Source organism: Adelges cooleyi, unplaced genomic scaffold, assembly GCF_023614345.1.
Source record: "Adelges cooleyi isolate 19-005CV unplaced genomic scaffold, UGA_ACOO_1.1 ACOO_flye_CR_arks_rails_tigmint_CR_PRNA_248, whole genome shotgun sequence".
NCBI lineage: Eukaryota > Metazoa > Arthropoda > Insecta > Hemiptera > Adelgidae > Adelges > Adelges cooleyi.
The window spans coordinates 2441808-2464973 of NW_026095913.1; the positions used below are offsets into that span (position 1 = coordinate 2441808).

The window sequence follows — 23166 nt, forward strand, 5'->3', positions numbered from 1 at the left end:
ATAAAAAAAACTTCAATAAAAAGTCGTTAATGTCTAGGCCTTGCCATCTAGTCTTTGAAAAACAACCGTAGCCTTTAAAAAAATACCGCGCAATTTCAAAAGTTATATTACATTATAACAAGCGCATAATGTTTACTTTTTGCTCCATGAAACTTCCAGGAAGTTTCCAAGTATCGGAGGCGTCCTTTGTATTGATTTTTTTTCGGGTGTCTATGGCCTCTTCAGTCAGGGCGTATCCCGTTTAGTTCCCGTTTAGCTATTGCGCGCACAACAAGTTTGTACACAGAGAAAGGCGTACAATTATTTTCGTGACCTATACGTTTTTGGTGTAACACAATATTCCAACTTTTCTCTTGGGCGACACGTTGATACTCGAAATGCAGTCTAAAGAGCACGCAGTTAGGGTATTTTTAAAGAATGCCTAATACTGTATCCAGAAATAAATTGGTATTGTTTTCAGATCGAAGGTATGGAACCGAGCTCGGTGATTATCATTCATCCAGGATCTATGAACTTGAGAATCGGTCGAGCAACTGACAAAATCCCGTTCACTGTGATACACGGTATTGCCAGGAAAAAAATAGCCGTCAGGGATACGATACATAATCCAATTTTACAATGTTTGCCTACTAGAGTAAGTAAAATTCAAATAGTTTTACTATAATGTATTTATTAAATAAATGTGGATGATAATTATTTATACCGCCAGAATGTGAAAACTTTGGCGGCAATGGAAACAAGTAGACGCAAAGCGTCCCAAATGTTAAGGTCTAGCTTTATGTCAAATGGTGAAAGAAGATTGGAGTATTCAGAAGTGATGGTAGCTCGTCGAAACAATAACTCTCGACCCATATTCCTGAACTACGAGCCGGAAAATTTTGTTGAACCTACTGGCGATACTGTGTTTGGAGAAGAAGTAATGATCATAGTTATAATTAGACAAAATTACACTTTTGTATTACAGTTAAATTTTATACAAATTTCAGATGTTCAAAATTAATCCAAAATATGCCTACGATATATTTTTTCCAATAGTTAACGGACGATTTAACGATGATTCTTGTGGCTTCAGACGTTCGTTCGAAGATACTTTATGTGATTTGGAGGATATTTGGACGCATCATATAAACCAGTTATTGGACATCTCCACGGCAGATTTCAAAGTATATGTTTTATACAACTATTTTTATATATATATATATTTATCAATCTACATTTTTTTCGGATGGATATTTTTTATAAAACATTTTACTTATAAATAACTGTTAAATACCGTAAAAAATGCTATCCAGTGGATAATTTTTTTTATAGAATTTAAATTAAATAATTTTTTAATTTGTATACAACAACCTAATTTATTCGAACGATTATTAATAGTAACTTATTATTCCGTTTTCTAATTTATGTTGTAGTGATTATTTTGTTTTTGGTTTATTTTAATCTTATTTCGGTCTCAATGGCAATCCAACTGCGACTGGTATCTTGCAAGTGACAATCAATATCGCCTACGATTGGTGTAAGCGTTAGAAGATAAAAATTAATGGTAACCATCAGTGCACGTTTACTACACATGCCATACACGCCAGTCACACTTAAGCCCAACCTAAACACACCTAGAGGCCAATCCTGTTGAAATTAAAATAGGTGTATTCCCTCTAATTAAATTTTCGTAGAAAAATCACCACAGTTCACGTGTTACTGGGTTGATTTGTACACACATGGTTTTACTTATAATTTTTAAATGAACAAACCTTTAAGATTTATGGAATTCTTCAAATTAGGCTTAATATTTTTTTATTTTTTTTTTTTTTAGTACGTTATCGATAAATATGTTTAAAAATATGTAATATTTGTATTTTGTATTAAGAATTACAGAGTGGTCTTGATCATACCCGACTTGTTCGACCTTTATTACACGAAAGAAGTGATGTCTATGGTTTTGCTAAAAATGAACTTTAAAGCATGTTTCCTTATACAGGTGATGTCTTTTAAAAATATCATTAAAAAAATGTGTTAAGTATTATTTAGTTGCGTTGTGTTTTTTTAATTTTAGGATCACGTTGCTGCTGCTATATGTGCTGGTAATATGGGTAATGCGTGCGTTGTTGATGTCGGCCATAAAAAGACATCTATTAGTTGTGTTGCAGATTACATATCTCAACCTAATACACGTATAAGATACAAGTATGGAGGAGGTAATATATTTTTAATGTTTAATGTCTACAACAATGGAATGCTTAAATCATGATTTATCTAAACCGTGAAAATAATCCCTTAGCACACATAACTCAGACATTCTATGGGCTTCTGTTGATGCGTGGGTTTCCATATACTAATTGTAACCCTTGGACGAACCACTGTGATACATTTCTAGTACAGAAGTTGAAAGAACAATATTGCCATTTGAATTTGGATACTAGTGGTTGCACGACGGGAACAATGATGATAAAAAATCCAATTAGGCCAGTTATACAATACCAGATACAAGTAATTAAGCTACAAACAATATTGTATTTAATAAAATCTAAAAACATTTATTTTTTAGATTGGTGACGAAGCAATGATCGCTCCCTTAGGGATGTTCGATCCGACATTGATGGCAATTGATATGGACGATAGGAATTATGTAGTCAGAGAAGAACCAGAATTACACGGGTCATACGATAATAGCTTTTTATTTGACAGAGAATTACAAAAACCTCAAGGCCTCGATAAAGTAATTGTACAGAGTATCGAACGCATGAGTAAGTTACTTTGTTATGACTGAGATTAGTAAAGCTCTTTTAGTCTTAATATTTATCATTGGTATTTATGTAAGAATTTTGTTTCATTTATAATTATTGTACTAAAGTATGCGCTGCCCTTAGGTATTTTAAATTCTATAATTAAATTAAACAGTTACCAGCTTCCAGGGAATTTCAGGTAGTCAAGACAGCATTGTCTAGCAGCGACAGCCCACAAACCATGATTTTCTTTTTTTGATATAACACAAAACCTATAGTAATATTTGCTAAAGTAACAAATATCTCAAGTATTTCGAAGTGTAATGAATTGAAACAAATTGTTCGAGTGGATTTCTCACCAAACATGGCCTAGCCTTGCGCTGATTTAATTTTGCTTCTGGGTTTTTATTAGTGTTCACAATTTTTTGTAATTTAATGTAATGTGAAAAATGATGCTCGACATAATATTAAGAAACTAAAGTTTAAACATAACAATTAAACTTATTCAACTACAGACAGGATAGCTACTACTTAGTTGTAAATAATTAGTAAATAGTAAAAACCTATGCACTCGCGTAAGACCAGTTATACGTTATACAACTATTAGAATCTTACACAAATGTATTAGACATATGCATATGTTACGGTTGTTAACATAAGTTACTGCTATAGCTCATGTGGGCATGGTTTATAGGTATTAAAATAAACAACAATAATAATTATTATTGTAAAACAAAATTAAATGAAATGTTTACTTTTACGAATAATATAGATTCAGAGGATTTGAAACAAAAAATGTATGGTAATATTTTGTTGGTTGGAGGAGGATTCAAATTTCCAAGTGCATGTACCTGGTTAAAAAATAAAATATTGCTGTATGCAAACCAAATTGACTACGATGGTGAGAGTCTAGAAAGCAGAACAGCAGTTAACATGCGATATTATTAATTTGAACCTTTACTGATTTTAGGAGACGTGCAAGTTATAAATTCACCTGGCGGCTTAGACCCACAAATTGTTACATGGAAAGGTGCTGCTTGGGCTGGTATTCTCGAACGTTACAGTAACAATTGGGTAACAAGAGAAGAATGGACAACAGGAAGTGTTCAAATTTTAAAAGAGAGAGCAATGTTTAATTGGTGATTTTGTGTTAAAAAAATGGCGATTTATCTAATATTTAAATTTAAAGAAAATTCTCCTTTGGCGTATGAAATATACGTAAGTGTGTATTATTGTGTGTACGTTTTTATTTATTTGCCAATAAATAAGAAACTTATGATTTCGTATAAAAGATAAAATATTATAACATTTAAATATTTACTTAATCAAATGAATGCAAAATTAACAATCAAATCATTCAGTCAAATCTTTTTATATTAAATATAAAGGCAAAATGTGTGTTGTTTTATTTCTGGCCAAAACTGTTGCCAATAAAGTAGAGAATACTGAAAGTTATAACTTATAAGTAACTATATCGAAATGTGTTGTATTTCAATAGTTAATAATAATTATTCATTTGGGTAAAAAAACTTATATATTTAAATGTTCAATTACTCATAGTGTAGAATTTTTTCTTGGTTTGACAGTTAAAATTCATAAAAAATCTACAATTGTCTTTGTTTGACGCCAAATAATAAAATATGTTTACATAATCGTTTATTATTATGTAATGGACATTATTATTACTATACATTTAGTAAAATTTCCAAAAAATAAATATTTAAATTTTAAGTAGTAACATTGCATTGATATCTTTTAGAATATTTAATTTTGTCAATATTACATGTATTTTAAGCATCTCTATATTTACTATTAAGTAGATAAAACATTTAGTAACATTGTACAAAAATAAATATTAAAATTTTAAGTAGTAACATTGCATTGATATCTTTTAGAATATTTAATTTTGTCAATATTACATGTATTTTAAGCATCTCTATATTTACTATTAAGTACATAAAACATTTAGTAACATTGTACAAAAATAAATATTTAAATTTTAAGTAGTAGCATTGCATTGATATCTTTTAGAATATTTAATTTTGTCAATATTACATGTATTTTAAGCATCTCTATATTCACTATTAAATGCCTAAAACATTTTTCTGAGCCACAGCAGCAGTGTAAATTTAAATCCAAATATTATTATAAGTATTTTAAACAAAACTATGCATGACTAATACATATTTAAATAAGATTATTAAACAATTTAATCATTAAAATCAAATTTTTAAAACTGGTTACTCTAGTTTAGCTGTAGAAAGTCATTTAATATTATTGCACTTACAAATTAATCTGTATTTAATATATATGCATTTGGTTTGCATTTTTTAATTATAATATCCATTCGATGTATAAAAACATCTAGTGTAGTAAGCCTCTGAACTATAAGGGGGGGGGGAGGGTCACAGCCCCAGCTGTTTTTTCCTAATATAATTTTTAACTTGTACAATTTTTTCCACGAGTAAAAACCATTTTTGCTCCTATAAGGAACTCAATAGCGTTTGTTTGGTGGCCTATCTATAACTATAGCTAATCGGTTAAATCGACCCACTTGGATTGTTAAAAATGATCTAATTGTAAGGGTTGCTGTCACCAATATTCAACTATTTCAATGCCATAAAACCTTTGTAGGTACTAGGTACCGCACTGCCACATATTTTACGTGTACTGTGAACGAATGTTTTTTTGTAATGCTTATAAATTTATTTTTCACTCTAAAATAAATGTCAATCTAAATGTGTGTTTTACTTAGTTATTATAAATAAATTTGATTTAAAATATATTTCTCATTTGCTTAATTTACACACTGGCTCTATCCTCAACTCTATAAATCGACATGGTTAAATTGTTCCCCATAAAAAAGGCAATTGTAATAATTTCATTAATCGTCGACCAGTTTTTGTTATTCGAAGTAGCCTTCAACATATTTTATAGTTTTTAACTTGTAGGAGTCGTGTACTAATAGTTGTATTATGATTTGTACTTTATTTATTTTTAATTAGTACTATCTTATTATACGATAAATTATTTTCTATGCTTTGTCCAAAAATTGTGAATTAAAAGTTTTTTTTAACACGGTCGCAGAAAAACCGTGTTATTTTTAGCCCAGCGATGTTTAGTACTTATCAAAAAATGCGGGCTTATGTGTCTTTTTCAGTGTCTAATTATCATCTCGTATTTCATCCGACTAAAATTAAATAATGTTCAAAATATTAAACATGTTAATAATTTGTTAATATTTTATTATATTTTAAGCCTCGTAAAAGCATAAGATCGAATATTTTAAAAGACAACATTTCGGAAATCGTGTTGTAAGCCTTTTAGAATATTATAATATTTCAAAAATCAAACTGGTTTAAATCTAAAAAGTACTGTCTACTATCCGTTAAACTAATTTTTTTTTTTTGGAATAGGCATTTAAATAAGTGTAGCAAAAAAAAAATTAATAGATATTATATAATTGGCTTTAAAAAAAAAAAAAATAATAATAATGGGTTTGTGTAAATGTATAACATTTTAGTAAATGTTTAGCTGAACGACAGTACCGACAACACGGCAACAAATTGCCATAGGCGAGATATTTGTACCCCAGCGATGTACTTATCGAAAAAATTGTAGATTATTTATACAGCGTTGTTTTCAGCGTCCACATTAATTTATCTTTATTCGACGAAAATGAAATAATGTTGAACACGTTAAATTGTATTTTCTAATTTCGAATTTTTTTTTCCAATAAATTCTAAACCTCGTGACAGCGTGAAATCGTAAATTTTGAAAAATCGGTAAGTCCATATTACATATTCGACGCCTATTATATAATCTCGGAAAATAATAGAGTTCAACAGATCATTCCTGCCTTCGTCCTGTTCGTGGCGGACGTCGTCTGGCATGACTTCTCTTTGAACGTCCGGCAACGGCTCTTGTTCCATATCATAAATCGCGTCGTTCACCTCGCACAACAATTCTCGTAGATAATTTTTGCACGCCGACAGTCGTTTAAAGTAACTCGAGTTGCTTTTGTGTGCATCGTCGGCGAGCTTTTCGAAACCGACAGACACCCTTTGCAGGATGTCGTACGTGAACGGCAGCTCTTCGGGAAAAGACAGCCGCCCCCTCGACCAGAATTTCGACAAAAATTGCCCCGGGGTTGTCGGCAGATCGTCCGGCATCCAGGTGTTCTTCAAATGGCTCCAGGTCTTATAGTGTTTTGCGAATTCGTCGCCAATCAAACTCTTGACGAACTGCTTTTTGAACCGATCAAAACACTGTTGGTTGCGTTTTGCCGTGACCAACACGCGTTCTATGACATCTCCGGACGAAACGGTCTCTTCGTTGTTTCGCGTCCCACAAGGATCGATCCAAAACGGCGATGCCGTGTCGTTTGCCAGTTGACTTTTCAACGCAGAAACGTTTATTGTAAGATATACCGTAAAAATCATCGTTCGAAACATGTTACTAAAGTGACCGGTAAAAAAAATGCTATTAGAAAATAAAAAATAAGAGATCGGAAAAGCTAAATAACTAAATATTAAATTGTTAAACGAATTCCCCGTATTTATATTTTTAGGGTTTTTTTTTTTTTTACATCCAGTTAGGCATTACAAATTCTCGTAATAATTATAGCCCACGTTTTAGAATATATTTTTTTCTTTTTTTTTAAATACGTTAAATTGGGCGTTTATTGTTTCAAAAATAATGCACACTACGCACACGCAGATAAAGTAAATTGTATTTTAACAAAAAGAACACACATGTTAAACATGCCTAGCTTGTTTCTGTACTTGCAACAAATTGTTAACACAATTGAAGCGGTTTTCGGTTTTAATTTAATTCATAATTCTAGTTAAAAAACATGTTTTACTATACAAATGATGAATAAAAAAAAGCAAATACTTAAACTAGCACAATAAACAATATAATACGTATTACTATATTACATTATATTATGCAACAATAAACTATCTAGGAAATAATAACTAATAATAACTAGGTATTTAAAAAAAAAAAATCATTTGCTTTTTTCTGGATTTTTAGAGCCAAAAACGTTGTTATAATTTACATTAATATAATTCTTATGTTAAGTGCCTTTAACCGATCGTGATTGTGTATCGTGTATTGTTTAAAACAAACTTCTACCACGTCAACTGATTTTTAGATTAATAGATGAATATATTTCAGCTATATTAACTGACACCAACTCATGTATACTTTGTTAACAAAATAATTTAAAAATAATTTTTACTTGTAACCATTTAAGAGCACCATTAAGAATTCCTTGTTTTGAACACACGTTTTTATTTTTGACAAATGACCATACATTACAACATTTTCCCTTGAAATTAATTTCAAAATTTGAAACGGTCTAATAAAAAAAAAAAAAATCTTGACTCAAATTTATCACATAAAAAGCGAGTAATATAAAATTGTAATAATTTTAAATCAAACAGTATAAATAAATCTAAAATTTTCACGTTTAAGCGCTGATAAATTGTACATTATATTATTTTCATTGAACAACCTTACCAGTCGGCAAAAGAGGCCAAGTGTCAGTTTAACATATATCTTATTGGCTGAATGAGTTTAACCCATAACTAACGCGGTTATTGTGAAACTGTTATCACTTGGTCAAAACGTTTTACACCGAGTTTCTTCCAGAAATCATAATTTACACCTTGATCCTTTTGGGCATAACACAATCTAATTGTTGATCTGTGGCATTCAATAGAAATACAAATTTAACAGAAAGGCAAATGCGAATTCGACCGTGAAATAATAATTGTAATCCAATTGACAGTATTATTAACGTGTGTTAAAGCGTACTTAAACTAGGATAACACAGTGCTCAGTCCTCAAGTTTAAGCCCACAAAACGAAAATGTTTTGAAAACCCAACGTCGACATTCGATTAAGAATTGTGAGTATTTTTGTTTTTTTTTGCAATATTAATTTGTAAAATTAGAAATGTCTAACTATTATTCTTTTAAAAAAAATACCCTCCGACCTAAAAAAAAATTGTATATTTGAGTGAATTGCCTATATTATATATTATATATTAAATGAAAAGTCTGACACCAAAAAAGTGAAATATATTTTTTCAACTCCTTGTCGATTTTGGTCGATTGTCTTCTATGGGTCGTATATGTTTAATATAATTTAAAGTTTAAGTTTTTAAAAAAAACATTTGAACTCTTCACAACATTTTCAAGACATCGGTCGTGGCACAATTTAAAAATTATTTTCAGTTAATTAATTATTGCAATATAAAAAAAATGCAATTTTTAACTTTTTTCAACCAAACTAATTAATTAAATGAAAATCATTTTAAAATTGTGCCACGACCGATGCCTTAAAAATGTTTTGAAGAACTCAAATATTTTTTCAAAACATAAATCATAGTATTCTTAGGAACAGTACGTTTGAATTAGAATGAGTGGTTTAACCCCTTAAGACTGTTCTTTTAAATAATTTTATTTTTGAAACATCGAATTGAGCCGGGTAATATATTTACTTTTTTTTGTTAAACTATCTTGAGTCTGTCTATTTTTGGCTTTTTTTTATCCCCAAACGGGTCTAAATTAATTATTACAAAATCACTTCCAAAGAAACGCTTCGATGGTAGAGTTAAAACCATTATACTTATGACTTGACTTAACGTGCTAAAAACTTATTTCTAAAATAAGGATGGATACGATTAAAGTTGCCCGTCTGTCTATAATAATTAATTGCCGTTGTTACCCATACATTGCAATCAACGATATAATGAACATATTTCCAATACCTGTTGTTTCACACACACACACACTAGAAATTTACAACGATAAAAGTGTAATTTCCCAATTTTTTAGCTTCGACGCCGAGCTGAGAAGGTATTTTTTTTACAATGATGTGTTCTAATTTTTTAATTTTTATTTTTGTGTCTGGACCCACGATATCTCGCAAACCGCTGAACCGATTTCTTCGTGTAGCAACTCTATAGATCATACCTGAAAGGTACATTAACCGGCCAAAAAATGAAAAAAAGTCACCCCTCCCCCATCAAAATCGAAAAAAAAACACCTAAAAAATGTACAAATTTTTCAACTTAATATTACGATGCTCTATAACTTTTTTAAAAATAGTCGAAAATGTTCCAAATTTATATGAATTGTTCTTTAAAACATAGTACTATCGACAAAACATTAACAAACCAAAAAAATTATCATAAACCCTTTCCCTCGGAAGGGATAGAATTTTTTTCTTTATTTCACTTTTTCAAGCAAAGTTTTAGAGATTTAGATCTGAAAATTAGACCAAAGGTAGATCTAGAATGGAACTATAACACGTGCAATTTTCTCAAAAATCTGTAGTCAAATTGTTTAGGGTAAATTAACGCGTTGGCCGTAGTCAGTTTCTAGGTTGCTGCTATGTGTTGCTTGAAAAAGTGAAATAAAGAAAAAAAATGTCTTACATTATTGCTGGTCGCACGATATCTTCTTAACCGCTAAAACTGGTTTGAACATACAGATTCGCATCGAAGCGTTTATTTAAAAGTGATTTTATTATCACTTTCAGTTATAATAAAATCTGTAGACCAGTGACCTCACCGTCCCCACTATGCCCCGACACCACTGTACTGGCTTTTTTTTATGTTTCCTTAATAAAAATTTGCATAATTTAATTTATGAAAAACAATAGCATATAAAGTCGAAGGAAATAATCTAACGACGCACATCATAACAACACAAATTGTGAAAACTAGATATTTTTCCATTAATTTGAATAAGAGATACAATTTTTTTGAATATTGTCATGTTGACCGAAAAAAAAAAACATTTTATTGTCCAACATCATTATTTAGTTTATATAAATGATAAAAAAAAAAGACACAAGGTCAGACACCTAGTAAATTACATACTACGGTAAAAATGTTATTTCCCGTTTACATTTTCATAAAAAAAAAAATAGACTACATATTTTCGATAGTTTTACACGTTAAAGCCCTGCTAAAGATCTTCAGTCTATTTTTCAAACGGTCAAGTCCTAAAAAATATAAATTGAAGTAAGGTGGTTTTTTGGTAATTTTTGGTTTGTCAACGTCCATTGATAGTATTATATCTTAAGAATATTCTATATTTCCATACAAATTTGAAGGTGATTCGACTATTATTAAAAAAGTTATAATGGGCTATAATTTCAAGTTCAAAAATAAAACGTTTTTGGGTTTTTTTTCTTGATTTTGAAGGGAAGGAGTCAACTTTGGCCCAATAAAATACCTTACAGGTAAGATTTCTGCTCTGTAGACTTGCTACATGAAAAAATCGGTTCTGCGGTGTCAAAGATATTATGGACCCCGACAAAAAAACAAAAATAAAGCGTATCATTCAAGATAATACGTCCTTCTCAAATTGAAGCTAAAACTGTATTAAACAAATTTATTACTAACTCGACATTTTTTAAATTTAAAATGGTCCAAAGGTTACACTTTACGGCTGTTGTAAGTGTGATGTTTTTATGAAATAAAAGTAACTATAATGAAATAACACATTAGTTTTTTATTTTTGTTTGAAAACATTTCCAACAGTCTTTATATTATTAAGTATTGTTTACACACTAAACATAAGTAGACTAGACAATGTCCTATTTGTTACAAATACAATAGTATAAAAATCAAAACACAACGTTCAATATTTTATGACTTGTTTTGTTAGACTTTAACGTTAATGTAAAATATAATTAGTTAGCCTACAAATATTATAATATTAGATAAACAATATACTACAACTATTATCAGCAGTTAAATATTTCATACAAAAGTTTGTGTATTTACAGCAAATAATAATAATAAACACTTATTATACATTAAAATACAACATCCAACTAGAGTATAATATGATATTACGGGCCGACACAGCGCAATTCAAAATTTAATTGTTTTTGTCGTTCAATCCCAGTTAAATTTGTTCGATAAAGTCCATAAAAATAATTGTCAGTGTTCATGTTTGGATCGGATAAATAAAAATTGGAAGATACATATTTTAAAATTGGAACGAGTACATGTAAAAAAAAAAAGTAAATAAAACAATAATTAGTAACTGTTAGAAAAACTCAATTAAAATCAGACGAATATGAGCGCTGGACGCTTGTAATGAATCACTTAAGTTAAGAGGAACACAATAATGTGACCGTAACAAACTATCATCTTTTTTGAACAAATGGCCATTAAACCTTCCAAACGCTCAAGCGTTCTTTATCTGCACACAATATGGCCAAGTGCATAGTACGACCACTCCTACCACAACAGATCGTTCCTCCAAACAAAATTATGATTTACTTAACAATGTTTTTGTAATACACGAGATCATGAAAAAAAAAAATACAATAATAATAATAATAATATAGTAATTCTACAGTTTTTGTTGCAGTCTTTACGACAAAACGAGTAAATTTGATCCAGACCACATTATCGGCTTTTTAAACGGATAATGTTTGACCTAAAAGTTGTCAAGTTTTGTAGGGTCACAGAGGCCACACCACATTAAATAAAAAAAATATGTATACACGCATAAAGAAGTTGCGTAACACTTTTGAAATATTTATATGTTCACCGGTCTGCACGTGGATGAAACGTTTGACGATCCTGTACGATCAGATTGACTGCTCGGACGGACCATGGAATAGGTCATGGTGGGCGCAGACGAAACGGACATGGCCGCCCACTGTCTAAGACGAGAATGGATTTCAGTAAAGTTGGGTCTTCGTACCGGCGCTTCGTGCCAACATTCCATCATGAGCGAGTACATGCGCGAAGGACATTCTTGTGGACACGGCAACAGTTGACGCGAACGTATCATTTCGATCACCTCTTGGTTGCTATACCCGTAGTACGGCTGAACACAAACAAAATAAGAAAAATTAAGTCATTATTATTGATATTAATTTTTGTCAGCCAAACAAGTATATTCACCTGCAGACCGTAGCTGTAAACTTCCCACAACACAACTCCGTAACTCCACACGTCAGATTCAGTTGTAAATTTGCCGTACAAAATCGATTCTGGCGGCATCCACCTAACGGGCAACAACGACTTTGATTGTACCCTGTACACAAATAAGTTTATTAAAAAAAAAAATTGGCTCAGAATTAAATGTTGTCTAGGGGGGGGGGGGGGGGGGGAAATGTTACCTGTAATAATCAGACGAATAGATGTCTCTGGACAGACCAAAGTCTGATATCTTCACGGTTAAATTTTCTGCGACTAGACAATTTCTAGCCGCCAGATCTCTATGTACGTAATGATGACTGCACAAATATTCCATTCCTGTGTAAAAAATGTTTACCGTGTCGTTACTTAAAACAAGTCGGGTCAATAATTTATGTCAAACGTTAATTCTCTTGGACACCCACCTGCAGCTATTTGGGTGGCTATGTACATGAAATCAGCCTGATTGAGTGGTGGAGCTACGGGAGAATTTGGCGAATGTGGAGAGCGAGCCATCAGGAACTCGTGCAAATCGCCACCGGCCATATACTCGAACAACAGACAAGCGGGACGTGCACACATGCCTACTAGGCAAACAACGTTTGGATGCCGCAGTTCTCCCATCAGGTCAGTTTCACGTTTGAAGTCTGCTGCCGTTTTGGCACTGGCGCCCTCTTTTAGGGTTTTAATAGCAACCATTATTATTGCACCCATATCGTTCGGTATTTGGCCTTTGAACACTTTGCCTAAAGACAAAAAAAAAAATAATTAAAAACAATTCATATTATTACATAACAAATAAAAAGTTCTTGAATCCGTACCGAAGGCTCCTTCACCAATTTCTTGTAGGAATGTGATTTCGCCCAAAGAATACTGTCGTACTTTAGAAAACTTGTCCGATTTTTGACTAGACGCACTCGAGCCAGGAATGAGTGATGACAATTCCAATCCGTTAGTTTTCCCTTTTACGATATCTTGCTGTAAAGTATATACAAGCACCTTTTTAGTAGATAGAATTCAATACTTGTGAACAAATACCGCAAGAAAGATTTTGAAACAAATTGTTCTGAAGAGGACGTCATACCCCCTTTATTAAGAAGGTAGGTATAGGCAATTTTTTTTCAAAATCTTAGTTTAAAGATTAAACTGTGATGTATATTTATTAATCTTTTTTGGTAGTTATTTTTTTAACTGTCACTGCATCCTTGACAGCGAATTAAAAAACTGTTTCCCTATAAACATAACTACGCATCTAGAAAAAAAATGTATTGTTGCTTTTTTTTACTTTCTTGAGTGCTCCTGTTTAAGGTAAAATTTAAGTTTTCTAAAAAAAACGAAGATCGAACCTAGTTAAAGTTCTTATCTTTTTAACGGTATCACGTTTTTAGAATTATTTTAAATGGGTATAATACTGCTTTAAACATATTCTTTGGATTAATATAATTTATATTAAAAATGATTTAAAACTATGTTTTAAAAGTAAGTTTTTAAGGAGCAGGGTGATTGTTTAGCGTGATTACATTTATAATTTAAATAAAAATTTACAATTAAATTAAACTGGCTGATTTTGTTATCATAGTTGTATAAAGGCAGCGTAGTAGTAGGGCCTTCAAGGCCCGTTAAGCTACATGATGATGATAACGACTTTGTGAAGTACCTCAAATGTTTAAAATATATACAAAACATAATTTTTTATCAATATGTTATGTTTGATCAACATGTCATACGGCCAGTTTGTTTTTATTCGTTTTTTTACTTACCTTTTGATTAGTGTACGGAGGTAATCTACGACGTATGGCTGAATTCTGACGTTTTCTTCGTCTCCGGATACAACAGATCACCATAACCAACAGCACAATGAACAAGGTAATGCTGACAGTGCTTACAATGAAAATAGGTAGTTGAAGGGTTCTCACTATGAGCAAGATAAAAATGTGTTGTTGTTTAATGATGAAAACACGTGAATAATTATTTTCAAATACTAACTGCAGTGCGGGACTTCACAGATGACTTTTTTCATAAGTCCAGTATCAGGCATTTCTACGACACACCAAGGTTCGGACTCTTCGCTGCCGGGATTACGGCAGTAGTGGTGTCCACCTTGCAGTTCTTTGTAGTCGGCTGTTTTAACCAGTAACTGTTGACTCCATCGGACACACGTGAGGTTTTGATACGATGACATTGTTCCTCGATACGTATTGCCTAGTCCCCAATAACACTTTTCGTCTAAAAAAAAAACCATAACGATTATAAAAAACTGTACAGAGTGAAAAAAAAAAAATAACCGAAAATTATTTGTTACCTTCGTTCACTTCGGGTTTCTCAATGCCAAGTTCGAAACAATTTGTTTTCGGCAATGACGAGCAGGTAGGTAGAGGCACAACGCGTCCGAGTAAATGATGTTTTTTAGCAATGGCGTACTCTTGGCTACATATTTCATTTTCGAGAAGTTCACAATCCTGCAAAAACACAAAAGTGAATAGAACACAATGTGCATTGCACCGCACAACAATTACGAGAAAACAACAAACCTCTTGACATATTAGCATTGGTTTTGGTGTAGCTCTGTCTTTCCTACACAGGGGATACGCAGTGTGGCAAATGGAACGATGTGCATATTTCTCACAGCCAGGAGTGAGATCGCTAGAATGAGAGATTACCTTGAATGCCGACGTTAAATTTCCTTCGATAAGAGCTTGCGATGTATTTGACGAAATAAACACACTTTTCCCTTGAAGATATTTCGAACAATGTGATCCTTGGTAAACCTAAAAAAAAAAAAAACAAGATAAATAATTAACGTTAAATTGATAATTATATGATAAAAACATTTTACCATTTATTCAATGATAGTTTTGATGACATACGATAAATAAATCCTAAAAGCATACTTATGTACAAACTATGATTGAAATATACAAGGTTATTGCCCATATTCATTCTTCGTCAATTATTCGATGATAAAAACAAATATAGTAGTAAAATTGATATCCCGTTACGCTGCCATTTTATTTCTGAAGATCACAATTCGAGACGATGTGCAATAACCTGTATACTTAACCATGGTACAAATTATATATTATTTCTATACTGAGAGAATTTGAACAATTCATTAACATAATGGTATAATTATTTTTTATGCTTTGTTTAAAAATCATTGCTTTTCCAACGTTCAATTTTTATCTCATATTTTATTTAACAAAAATGAAATCATGTTCAAATTTTTACCCTTATTTGTTTACATTTTATTATACTTTAAGCCTTGTAACAACATAAAATCGGACATTTAAAATGATTACACGCCGGAAAAAGTGTTATAAACCTTCTAGAATATTATAATATGTTATATAGAAAGCCATGTTTATTTTCTTGTTATTAAATGAACTCGTATGTCATTACAGAATTAAAATCTGACCATCCTAAGTAGTCGAAATTTTGTCTGGCTTTTTGGTCTAAAACGTCAAACAAAAACAGACCGCATGCAAATCCCCTCAATTGAAACAACATTCAATAGGCAACTGAGATATTGAACTAAACGAAAATTGTCGCTTAGCGCAGTAGTTGAAAAATGCTCTATCATTAAGGCAACAAATTGCTATAGGCAGTCTACTTTTAGCCCAGTATATGATTAGTACAAATAAAAAATGATGGGTTTATGTGGCTTTTACAGTGTCCAAATTTTAACTAATATTTTATTTGACGAAAATTAAATAATGTTCAAAATCTTACTCTAATTTTTAAAATTTTTATAATAAATTTTAAGGTTTGCAACATGAAATCGGATAATTTAAAAGATCGGTAAGTTTGTATAACATATTCGATGCCTATTATATAATCTCGAAAAATAATAGAGTTTAATAGATTATTCCTTCCTTCGTCTTCTTCGTGGCGGACATCGTCTGGCATGACTTCTCTTTGAACGTCGGGCAACGGCTCTTGTTCCATATCATAAATTGCGTCTTTCACCTCACACAACAATTCTCGTAAATATTTTTTGCACGTGGACAGTTCTTCAAAATAACTATTGTTTTTTTTTGTATCATCGGTGAGTTTTTCGAATCCGACGGATACTCTTTGCAAGATGTCGTACGTGATCGGCAGCTCTTGGGGGAAAGACCGCTTGCTCAACCATGAATTTGACAAATGATCTCCCGGTATTTTCGGTAGATCGTCTGGCATCCAGCTGTTGTTCAAATTACTCCAAGTGTTATAATGTTTTATGAATTCATTGTCAACCAAATTTTGTACAAACTGATTTTTAAACTGATTGAAATATTGTTGATTACGTTCTGCTACGATTAACACACGTTGTCTAACATCGTCGGGCAATACGGTGTCTTCATCATTTTGTGTCCCACAAGGATCTAACCAAAACGGCGATACATCATTTACCGGTTGACTTTTAAATGTAGAAAGATTAATTACAAAGTATAGAGTTATAATTATCATTTAAAAAACTTTAAGAAAAAAACGTAATAATAATAAAAAAAAAAAAAATAAAATATGGAAGAGTTAAGTCAAATAAGTAAATATAAAATTATTAAATAAATTCCCCGTATTTATATTTTTAGGTTTTTTACATACAAACCAATTAGGGATTACATAAAACACCTGGAAATTGTCATTACTATTATATTATAGCCCACATTTTAGAATAATTGATATCTTTTTTTTTTAAATATGTTAAATTGTCTTTTTATATTGTTTAAAATAATGGCACACATGCTGATAAAGTAAATTGTATTTTAACAAAAAGAACACACCTTTGTGTTGAAAAGCCTAGTTTGTTTCTGTACTGGCAACAAATTGTTAAGTTTTAATAACACAATTGAAGCAGTTTTCGGTTTTAATTGAACTTATAATTTTTGCTAAAAAACATGTTTGATGATGAATAAAGAAAGTAAAAAATTAAATTAGCACAATAAACAATATATATATATTACACAACAATATAATGTTCTTTTTATTTAAATAAGCATTTTCTGTTTTATGTATTTTTAAAACTAAAAACATTATTATAATTTACATTAATTTTATTCTTATGCTAAGTGCCTCTAACCGATTGTGTATTGTGGCCACAATAAAAAGCGCAATACCCTATCAAAAAAAGAAGTTTTAAAAAAACTTACACACGGCAACCGATTAAAAAATTTGTTTAAGCTTTAGGAGTTCATTCGTACAAATTAAGTATTTCCAAACAGTGGCGTGTTCAATCAAAATAAAAATTTAACAGAAAGGCAAATACAAATTTGACCGCGACAAATAATTGTCATGAGAAACCATTAGACTTCAGTTGACACTATCAACGTGTGTTAAAAGCGTACTTACTTGACAAATGGGATAAGATAGTATTTGGCTGAGTTCCGGAATGCTTTCCAACGGATTACGCTGTTCCGTCAGTCCACCGAGTTGTGTATTGCCTTTCGTGTCTCTGAAACACATAATATTGTGCAAGTTTTAGACACCTGAGAAAATCGCCGACGGTTAGTTAAGCGTTGTTGAGGATTTCTACGGATCAACATCACAAGTGCTGGGGTCTCAAGTTCAACACGATGATCCGTAGTAGAACGTCTCCTCGTCAACACTTGTTTGTAAAAACGTTTGAGAGTCTAACCTCTTTTCGGTAATTTCTGAAAAAACGGTTGTGAACGCACAAAATATTACAGTAACATAATAACAGTTCATGTTTGCCAGTAGTTTTTACACAACAGAGATAAACAAACTGTACACCATAAAAAAAAAACCGAATACGATTAAGCGAAACCCTTAACGGCGATCTATTGGTTTGTTAAATAACAATCATTTTCGAAGCCTACGAATAATACAATACGGTTAATGGATAAATACTATCGTTATTAAACATTGTCAAAGTCTGGCAGACTAAAGACAATTATTTCTGTTAAAATTAAAATACTAAACACTATTTACTAAGTAGGCGTGAAGAGACATTAGCGGACCAAACGTGATAAAAAACAATTAAATATATATGATAATGTTGATATTAGTTTTTTTTATGATATATCACATAAATAAAGGAATATATAAACAGAGTGATGCGCGTGCGTCGGTCGAAGAAAATAATATGATCAAGCCATTGATCTGCCGGCGTTTCGTTGGCAGCACTGCGTTTGGAATTTCCTTGGCGGGCTGGCCAAAAAAGGCGGGCGATTTAAACATTGCCCGTTATCTTTTGTCTTATAAATGTAATTTTTTGAAAACAACTATAGTGAAGTCAGATTTATTAGGTCCAACTTACTACTGTTGTTATTTACAAAATATTCATTCCCTTAGTTAGAAAATGAACAGGATTAATTAATATCATAAAAAATACTTAATTAAAAACAGGTGGTAATTGTAAAAACACAAGACATATATTAATCTAATTTGATCGTTTTTGTTATGACCGTAACAAGAGAAGTTACATACATTGTTTTTAATTAAAAAAATTATTTGTAATTTTAAGGGGAAAAATCGATTTTGTGAACATTGTAATATAATTGTTTGCTTTTCGACTTACCCGTCTAACATTACTGGAACCTGTTGGTTGGAAAATCCAAATTGTGGAATGTCCATGTTGGATTCGTCAGGACCTGTAAAACGAAATAAACATCATAAATGCATTTTCCCATAAATAAAAAGTCATAACATAAACAAGTATTTAATATTATTAAAATCTCGAATGGAAACATAAATGTTAGATCAATATCTTTGTAAGATAAAAGTGTGCTATAAGTATGTTTAGATGGCCTAAACATATATAAACATAACACGTTTTCTAAATGTAACGTACAAACAGTACAAACTTGGTTTTTGTTGCATCTGTCAGGTTAATGACCGTGTCCTAAGTCCTTAATTAGTATCAACAAAAGTTGTATTAGGTCTCCAAAACTTAGGTAATCGCTTCCCTCTGGTTGGAATCTACTCAGAAACTATTGTAATTAGCATTTGTCTCCGAACGGGCTGTGTCATTCGTTTATTATTTGCCATTAACAAAAATAAATTAACAACATTTCGAGGAACGTATAAATTATATCTTAATTGACGGTATTTAACGAAATCAATTTAAATCATTAACCATTGCCAATTAAAATGAACGCTTTCTTCTCGGTATAGCATAGTTTTTTATATCGGTTTATTTTTGTATGATATTATGAGCATTCTTTATTAGTAAGTATTTGTTTTATTATTCCCGCTATAACAGTTTTTGCATTAATAATGTTTTTTTTTATAAAAAAATACTCTTAACCGCTTTAAATCGCTTTTAAGTAAACCTTTACAAAAAATTGATTAGAAATATAGTTTCTTAGCTGATTGAAAAGTGGAGACTTTTCACGAATTTTCATTTTTATTCTCATATACGTTTATAGTTAAAAAACAAATGACATTGGCTTTTTAAGTATACTAATCTCACCGTAGTCCGACTTAAAACCACTTGAACTGCGTTTTTCAGTACCGAAAATTACAATTATTATTCGTATTATACATTAAGTTACGAGTTTTTCATTTAAAAATTACAAATTTATTTACAAGTACGACCGATTTTTAATACTTTCAAGATAATTAAATTTTCTTCTTGCGAAGGACATTGTTTTACGATACTATTAAGTGTTATCGCTAAAAATAAAACGATTAAACTGGCATCGGTTATTTAACCCGTCCAACAAAATTTGCCCGCAACGACCATGCCTATCGGTTTAATTAGTTGTTAGGCTTTGTCTTTGCAAACGGAAGACGACCCTTTGAAATGTGCCCTGTATAATGAAATGTCAAAAAAGAACAAAAAAGTTTTTTGTCAACTCAGATCATAATAGAGAGAAAAAAATCAAAAATACTTTCTCAGAAAATCTCCCTAAACTGCCACTGGCCGCCACACGCAATCACTCCGTACCGTTCTTGACGATCCCCAATGACTTTTTAACATGTAAATTTAACTACTCTCATACAGGCAATAATAATAAAAAAACAAATACAGCCGTATATATAAACATATCATAAGCATGTAAATGGGCACGTATATATATATAGTAGTGAACCGTTTGGCCGTCGACCTCGTGTAGTCTATCTTCGTTCTGTCTACCTCTCCTCACAGCGGTCATTCGATTTTATATTATTATATTTCCTACTCTAAAATCACGCCGTGCATACTAATTTGAAACGCATGGCTAAAATTAAGTCCAATGTATAGTTTTTATATTATTATATTATGAACAATGTCGTCGATAATAGTCCAATGTACCTACAGACTATCCAAAACATAATAACATCCCAATGTTCCTATTGTGCCGGTACAAAAACAATATAACTTTTATTCGGGTCCCGAACATTCATAGTATAATAATATTTGTCATTTCTATAAAATTACATATATTTTTTTAAATAGTGCCCCTTAACTATTTAAATAAAATGTCAACAGCCAAGTAATCTATTCACAGTCATTAAGAACCTTTTAACAAGACTAAAAAGTAAAAAATCAAATTAAAAAAAAATAAGCTTTTCTAAAAAAATAGTATAAACAACAAATTTAGCTACAAAGTAAAAATACATTTTTTTTTCCAAGAACAATTTACACACAGTCCCTAAATCGTTTATAATTGTTATAAAAAAGAACAGAGGATAAATGACCCGTTTGGGCCAAATCGGAGCTAACAGTTATAGGGTCGGACAACTCATCAGACACTTTAACTCTAATCGAGTTCGGTTGTCAAGTAAAACGATATCCATTCTAACATTCTACCATTTACAAGTTACACTACTTTTTCTTACTACTAAGTCATTGTTTAAAAAAAAAAAAAAAATGAATTAATACCAACATACTACCTGTTGCCTCTTGGGAGGCTTACTTTTTTTTTGTGGTTTTTCAGACAAAGGACAAATTTAACCTAAACTCGCGTTTTAGTCGACCCGACGGACGTTAAAAATCTATGTACTGTTCAAAGAGCGTTCCATAAATATTATTACATTATGAATGCTCGAGTAAACCCGCTCACGTTGCGTTGCCTCTCTTGCAAAATACTAAAATGTTGTCAGCTCTGTTTGTACTCTCATAACAGATGTACCTACTGCACACGTCCTCGTTACTATAACATTTTAAGCATTCCGTTTTTAGAGCTCTACTTTTTCGCGACAAGTAGCGTTCGACGGGCTTTGGCCGGTGTACTCACTGAACGGGTTCATTTTGACCACCAGAATGGCGGTGGATTGGATCTTTTCGATACCGTTGGACGCCTCGCAAGTGAAAAATCCCGTGTCGTGCACTTCCAACTTGTTGATCCTCAACCGCGACCCGACGGCGGCGTTTTTGTGCCTGGGCGAGTACCGTTTAACGGACAGCCTGGGCTTCGATTTTTTATCGCCACCGTTGCCGGCCGGTTCGTTGCCCACAGGCACCTCGTTCATGTACCATTGGATACGCAACGGCGGAGGTTCGCCGGTCACCTCGCATCGCAGCTTCACCGAAGCGCCCGAATCTCGAGTCATGTTGGCCAACTGTCGGACAAAGTGTAAAACGCCTAAACGGTAAAACAATTATTAATAATCACACACACACACACAAACAGTATACATAGTGGCATAATTTTAAAATTATTTTTGTTCATTTAAAATTTCAGTGTTTTTTACATTGAAATAATTGATTGACTAAAAATAATTTCAAAATTGTGCCGCATGTTCAAACTGTGTTTAGTTATTTTTTTATTGAAAGGCTTCGCTGTGATATTTATACAGCAAAGTTTCAAAAAATACTATTTCACCCTTTATTAATTTTTTTTTTTTTTTTTATAACATTTTATGTGTTATTATATTATTATTTTATCAATAAGCGTACTTTTAAGAGAAACTTCTAAAATACAATTATAAATAAACCTCTTTGAAAATATTATATTATGTACTGGTAAAAACAATAATCTTAAAAAAATAAATACAGGAATTCAAATTAGCGCTGTTTGTATACAATATCATCGGTATAAATTAAACAATACTTTTTCCGAAATGCAAATTAACGGTAACGTTCTGTCTACGATGTCAATAAAAACAAACGAGCCGTCCGACTTCCTTTTTATTGATAACATTATTAACGGAGTAGATTCTAGGGACGTTGAATGGGCAATTTATGACCGTGAAAGCACAGTGTACAGAATTTAAAATCTATCCACGACCCTGATATATATAGGTAGGTATGTTTTGTACGCAATAAAATTAAATGCAAAAATCAAAAAACCGTTAGCTCACTTGATCTGTTTCCTTTGGGCGCGAGTACCTCGGCGTTTTCGGTGCTGCGAAATAACGACAAATCGTAATCAAATAATATGTTAACTTTTCGTTTTTGGGTAATAAGTTTTTGACAATAAGCGTTTGCACGTACTCGTAAGGGGCTGAAGAATTCGTGTCCGTGTCGTATTCATCGTAATTCGAAATGCTGCTGTACTCGTCTATGTTGGGCGCCGGTTCTCCGTCATCAGTTAAAACTGGAAAAAAAAAAAAAAAC

At 31.6% G+C, this 23166-nt stretch overlaps 4 protein-coding genes across 4 annotated transcripts in view; 1 reads left to right on the top strand and 3 right to left on the bottom strand.

Annotated features, from left to right (window-relative positions):
• The first annotated feature begins 377 nt into the window (after positions 1-377).
• Positions 378-3866, top strand: LOC126837393 (actin-related protein 8-like). Its single transcript, XM_050571302.1, has 10 exons — positions 378-404; positions 461-634; positions 710-916; positions 987-1163; positions 1868-1978; positions 2054-2195; positions 2375-2487; positions 2546-2744; positions 3496-3624; positions 3694-3866. The coding sequence occupies exons 1-10, from the start codon at positions 378-380 to the stop codon at positions 3864-3866; spliced, it is 1452 nt and encodes a 483-aa protein (XP_050427259.1).
• A 2333-nt stretch (positions 3867-6199) lies between these two features.
• Positions 6200-7227, bottom strand: LOC126837339 (uncharacterized). The gene has a single exon (XM_050571209.1). The coding sequence runs from the start codon at positions 7175-7177 to the stop codon at positions 6422-6424; it is 756 nt and encodes a 251-aa protein (XP_050427166.1). The 5' UTR covers positions 7178-7227; the 3' UTR covers positions 6200-6421.
• A 4093-nt stretch (positions 7228-11320) lies between these two features.
• LOC126837279 (tyrosine-protein kinase transmembrane receptor Ror-like) overlaps positions 11321-23166 on the bottom strand; it is a 62465-nt gene continuing 50619 nt past the window's right edge. Inside the window, exons 2-15 of the mRNA XM_050571119.1 lie at positions 23044-23146; positions 22911-22954; positions 21845-22192; positions 19201-19273; positions 18012-18114; positions 15215-15451; positions 14986-15142; positions 14670-14909; positions 14444-14598; positions 13505-13661; positions 13109-13429; positions 12887-13022; positions 12669-12801; positions 11321-12591 (exon numbers count right to left, since the gene is read on the bottom strand). Of these exons, the coding sequence (XP_050427076.1) occupies positions 12298-12591; positions 12669-12801; positions 12887-13022; positions 13109-13429; positions 13505-13661; positions 14444-14598; positions 14670-14909; positions 14986-15142; positions 15215-15451; positions 18012-18114; positions 19201-19273; positions 21845-22192; positions 22911-22954; positions 23044-23146 (2501 nt within the window). The 3' untranslated portion in view covers positions 11321-12297. The remainder of the gene's footprint in view (positions 12592-12668; positions 12802-12886; positions 13023-13108; positions 13430-13504; positions 13662-14443; positions 14599-14669; positions 14910-14985; positions 15143-15214; positions 15452-18011; positions 18115-19200; positions 19274-21844; positions 22193-22910; positions 22955-23043; positions 23147-23166) is intronic.
• Positions 15461-17174, bottom strand: LOC126837280 (uncharacterized). The gene has a single exon (XM_050571121.1). The coding sequence runs from the start codon at positions 17130-17132 to the stop codon at positions 16401-16403; it is 732 nt and encodes a 243-aa protein (XP_050427078.1). The 5' UTR covers positions 17133-17174; the 3' UTR covers positions 15461-16400.

Bases quoted from the DNA above. Each gene is read 5' to 3' on its own strand.
- LOC126837393 (XM_050571302.1), top strand. From the start codon at position 378: ATGCAGTCTAAAGAGCACGCAGTTAGG. The intron at 2,196-2,374 runs GTAATATATTTT...ATACATTTCTAG, and splicing joins AAGATACAAGTATGGAGGAG to TACAGAAGTTGAAAGAACAA. The intron at 2,745-3,495 runs GTAAGTTACTTT...CGAATAATATAG, and splicing joins ACAGAGTATCGAACGCATGA to ATTCAGAGGATTTGAAACAA.
- LOC126837339 (XM_050571209.1), bottom strand. From the start codon at position 7,177: ATGTTTCGAACGATGATTTTTACGGTATATCTTACAATAAACGTTTCT.
- LOC126837280 (XM_050571121.1), bottom strand. From the start codon at position 17,132: ATGATAATTATAACTCTATACTTTGTAATTAATCTTTCTACATTTAAA.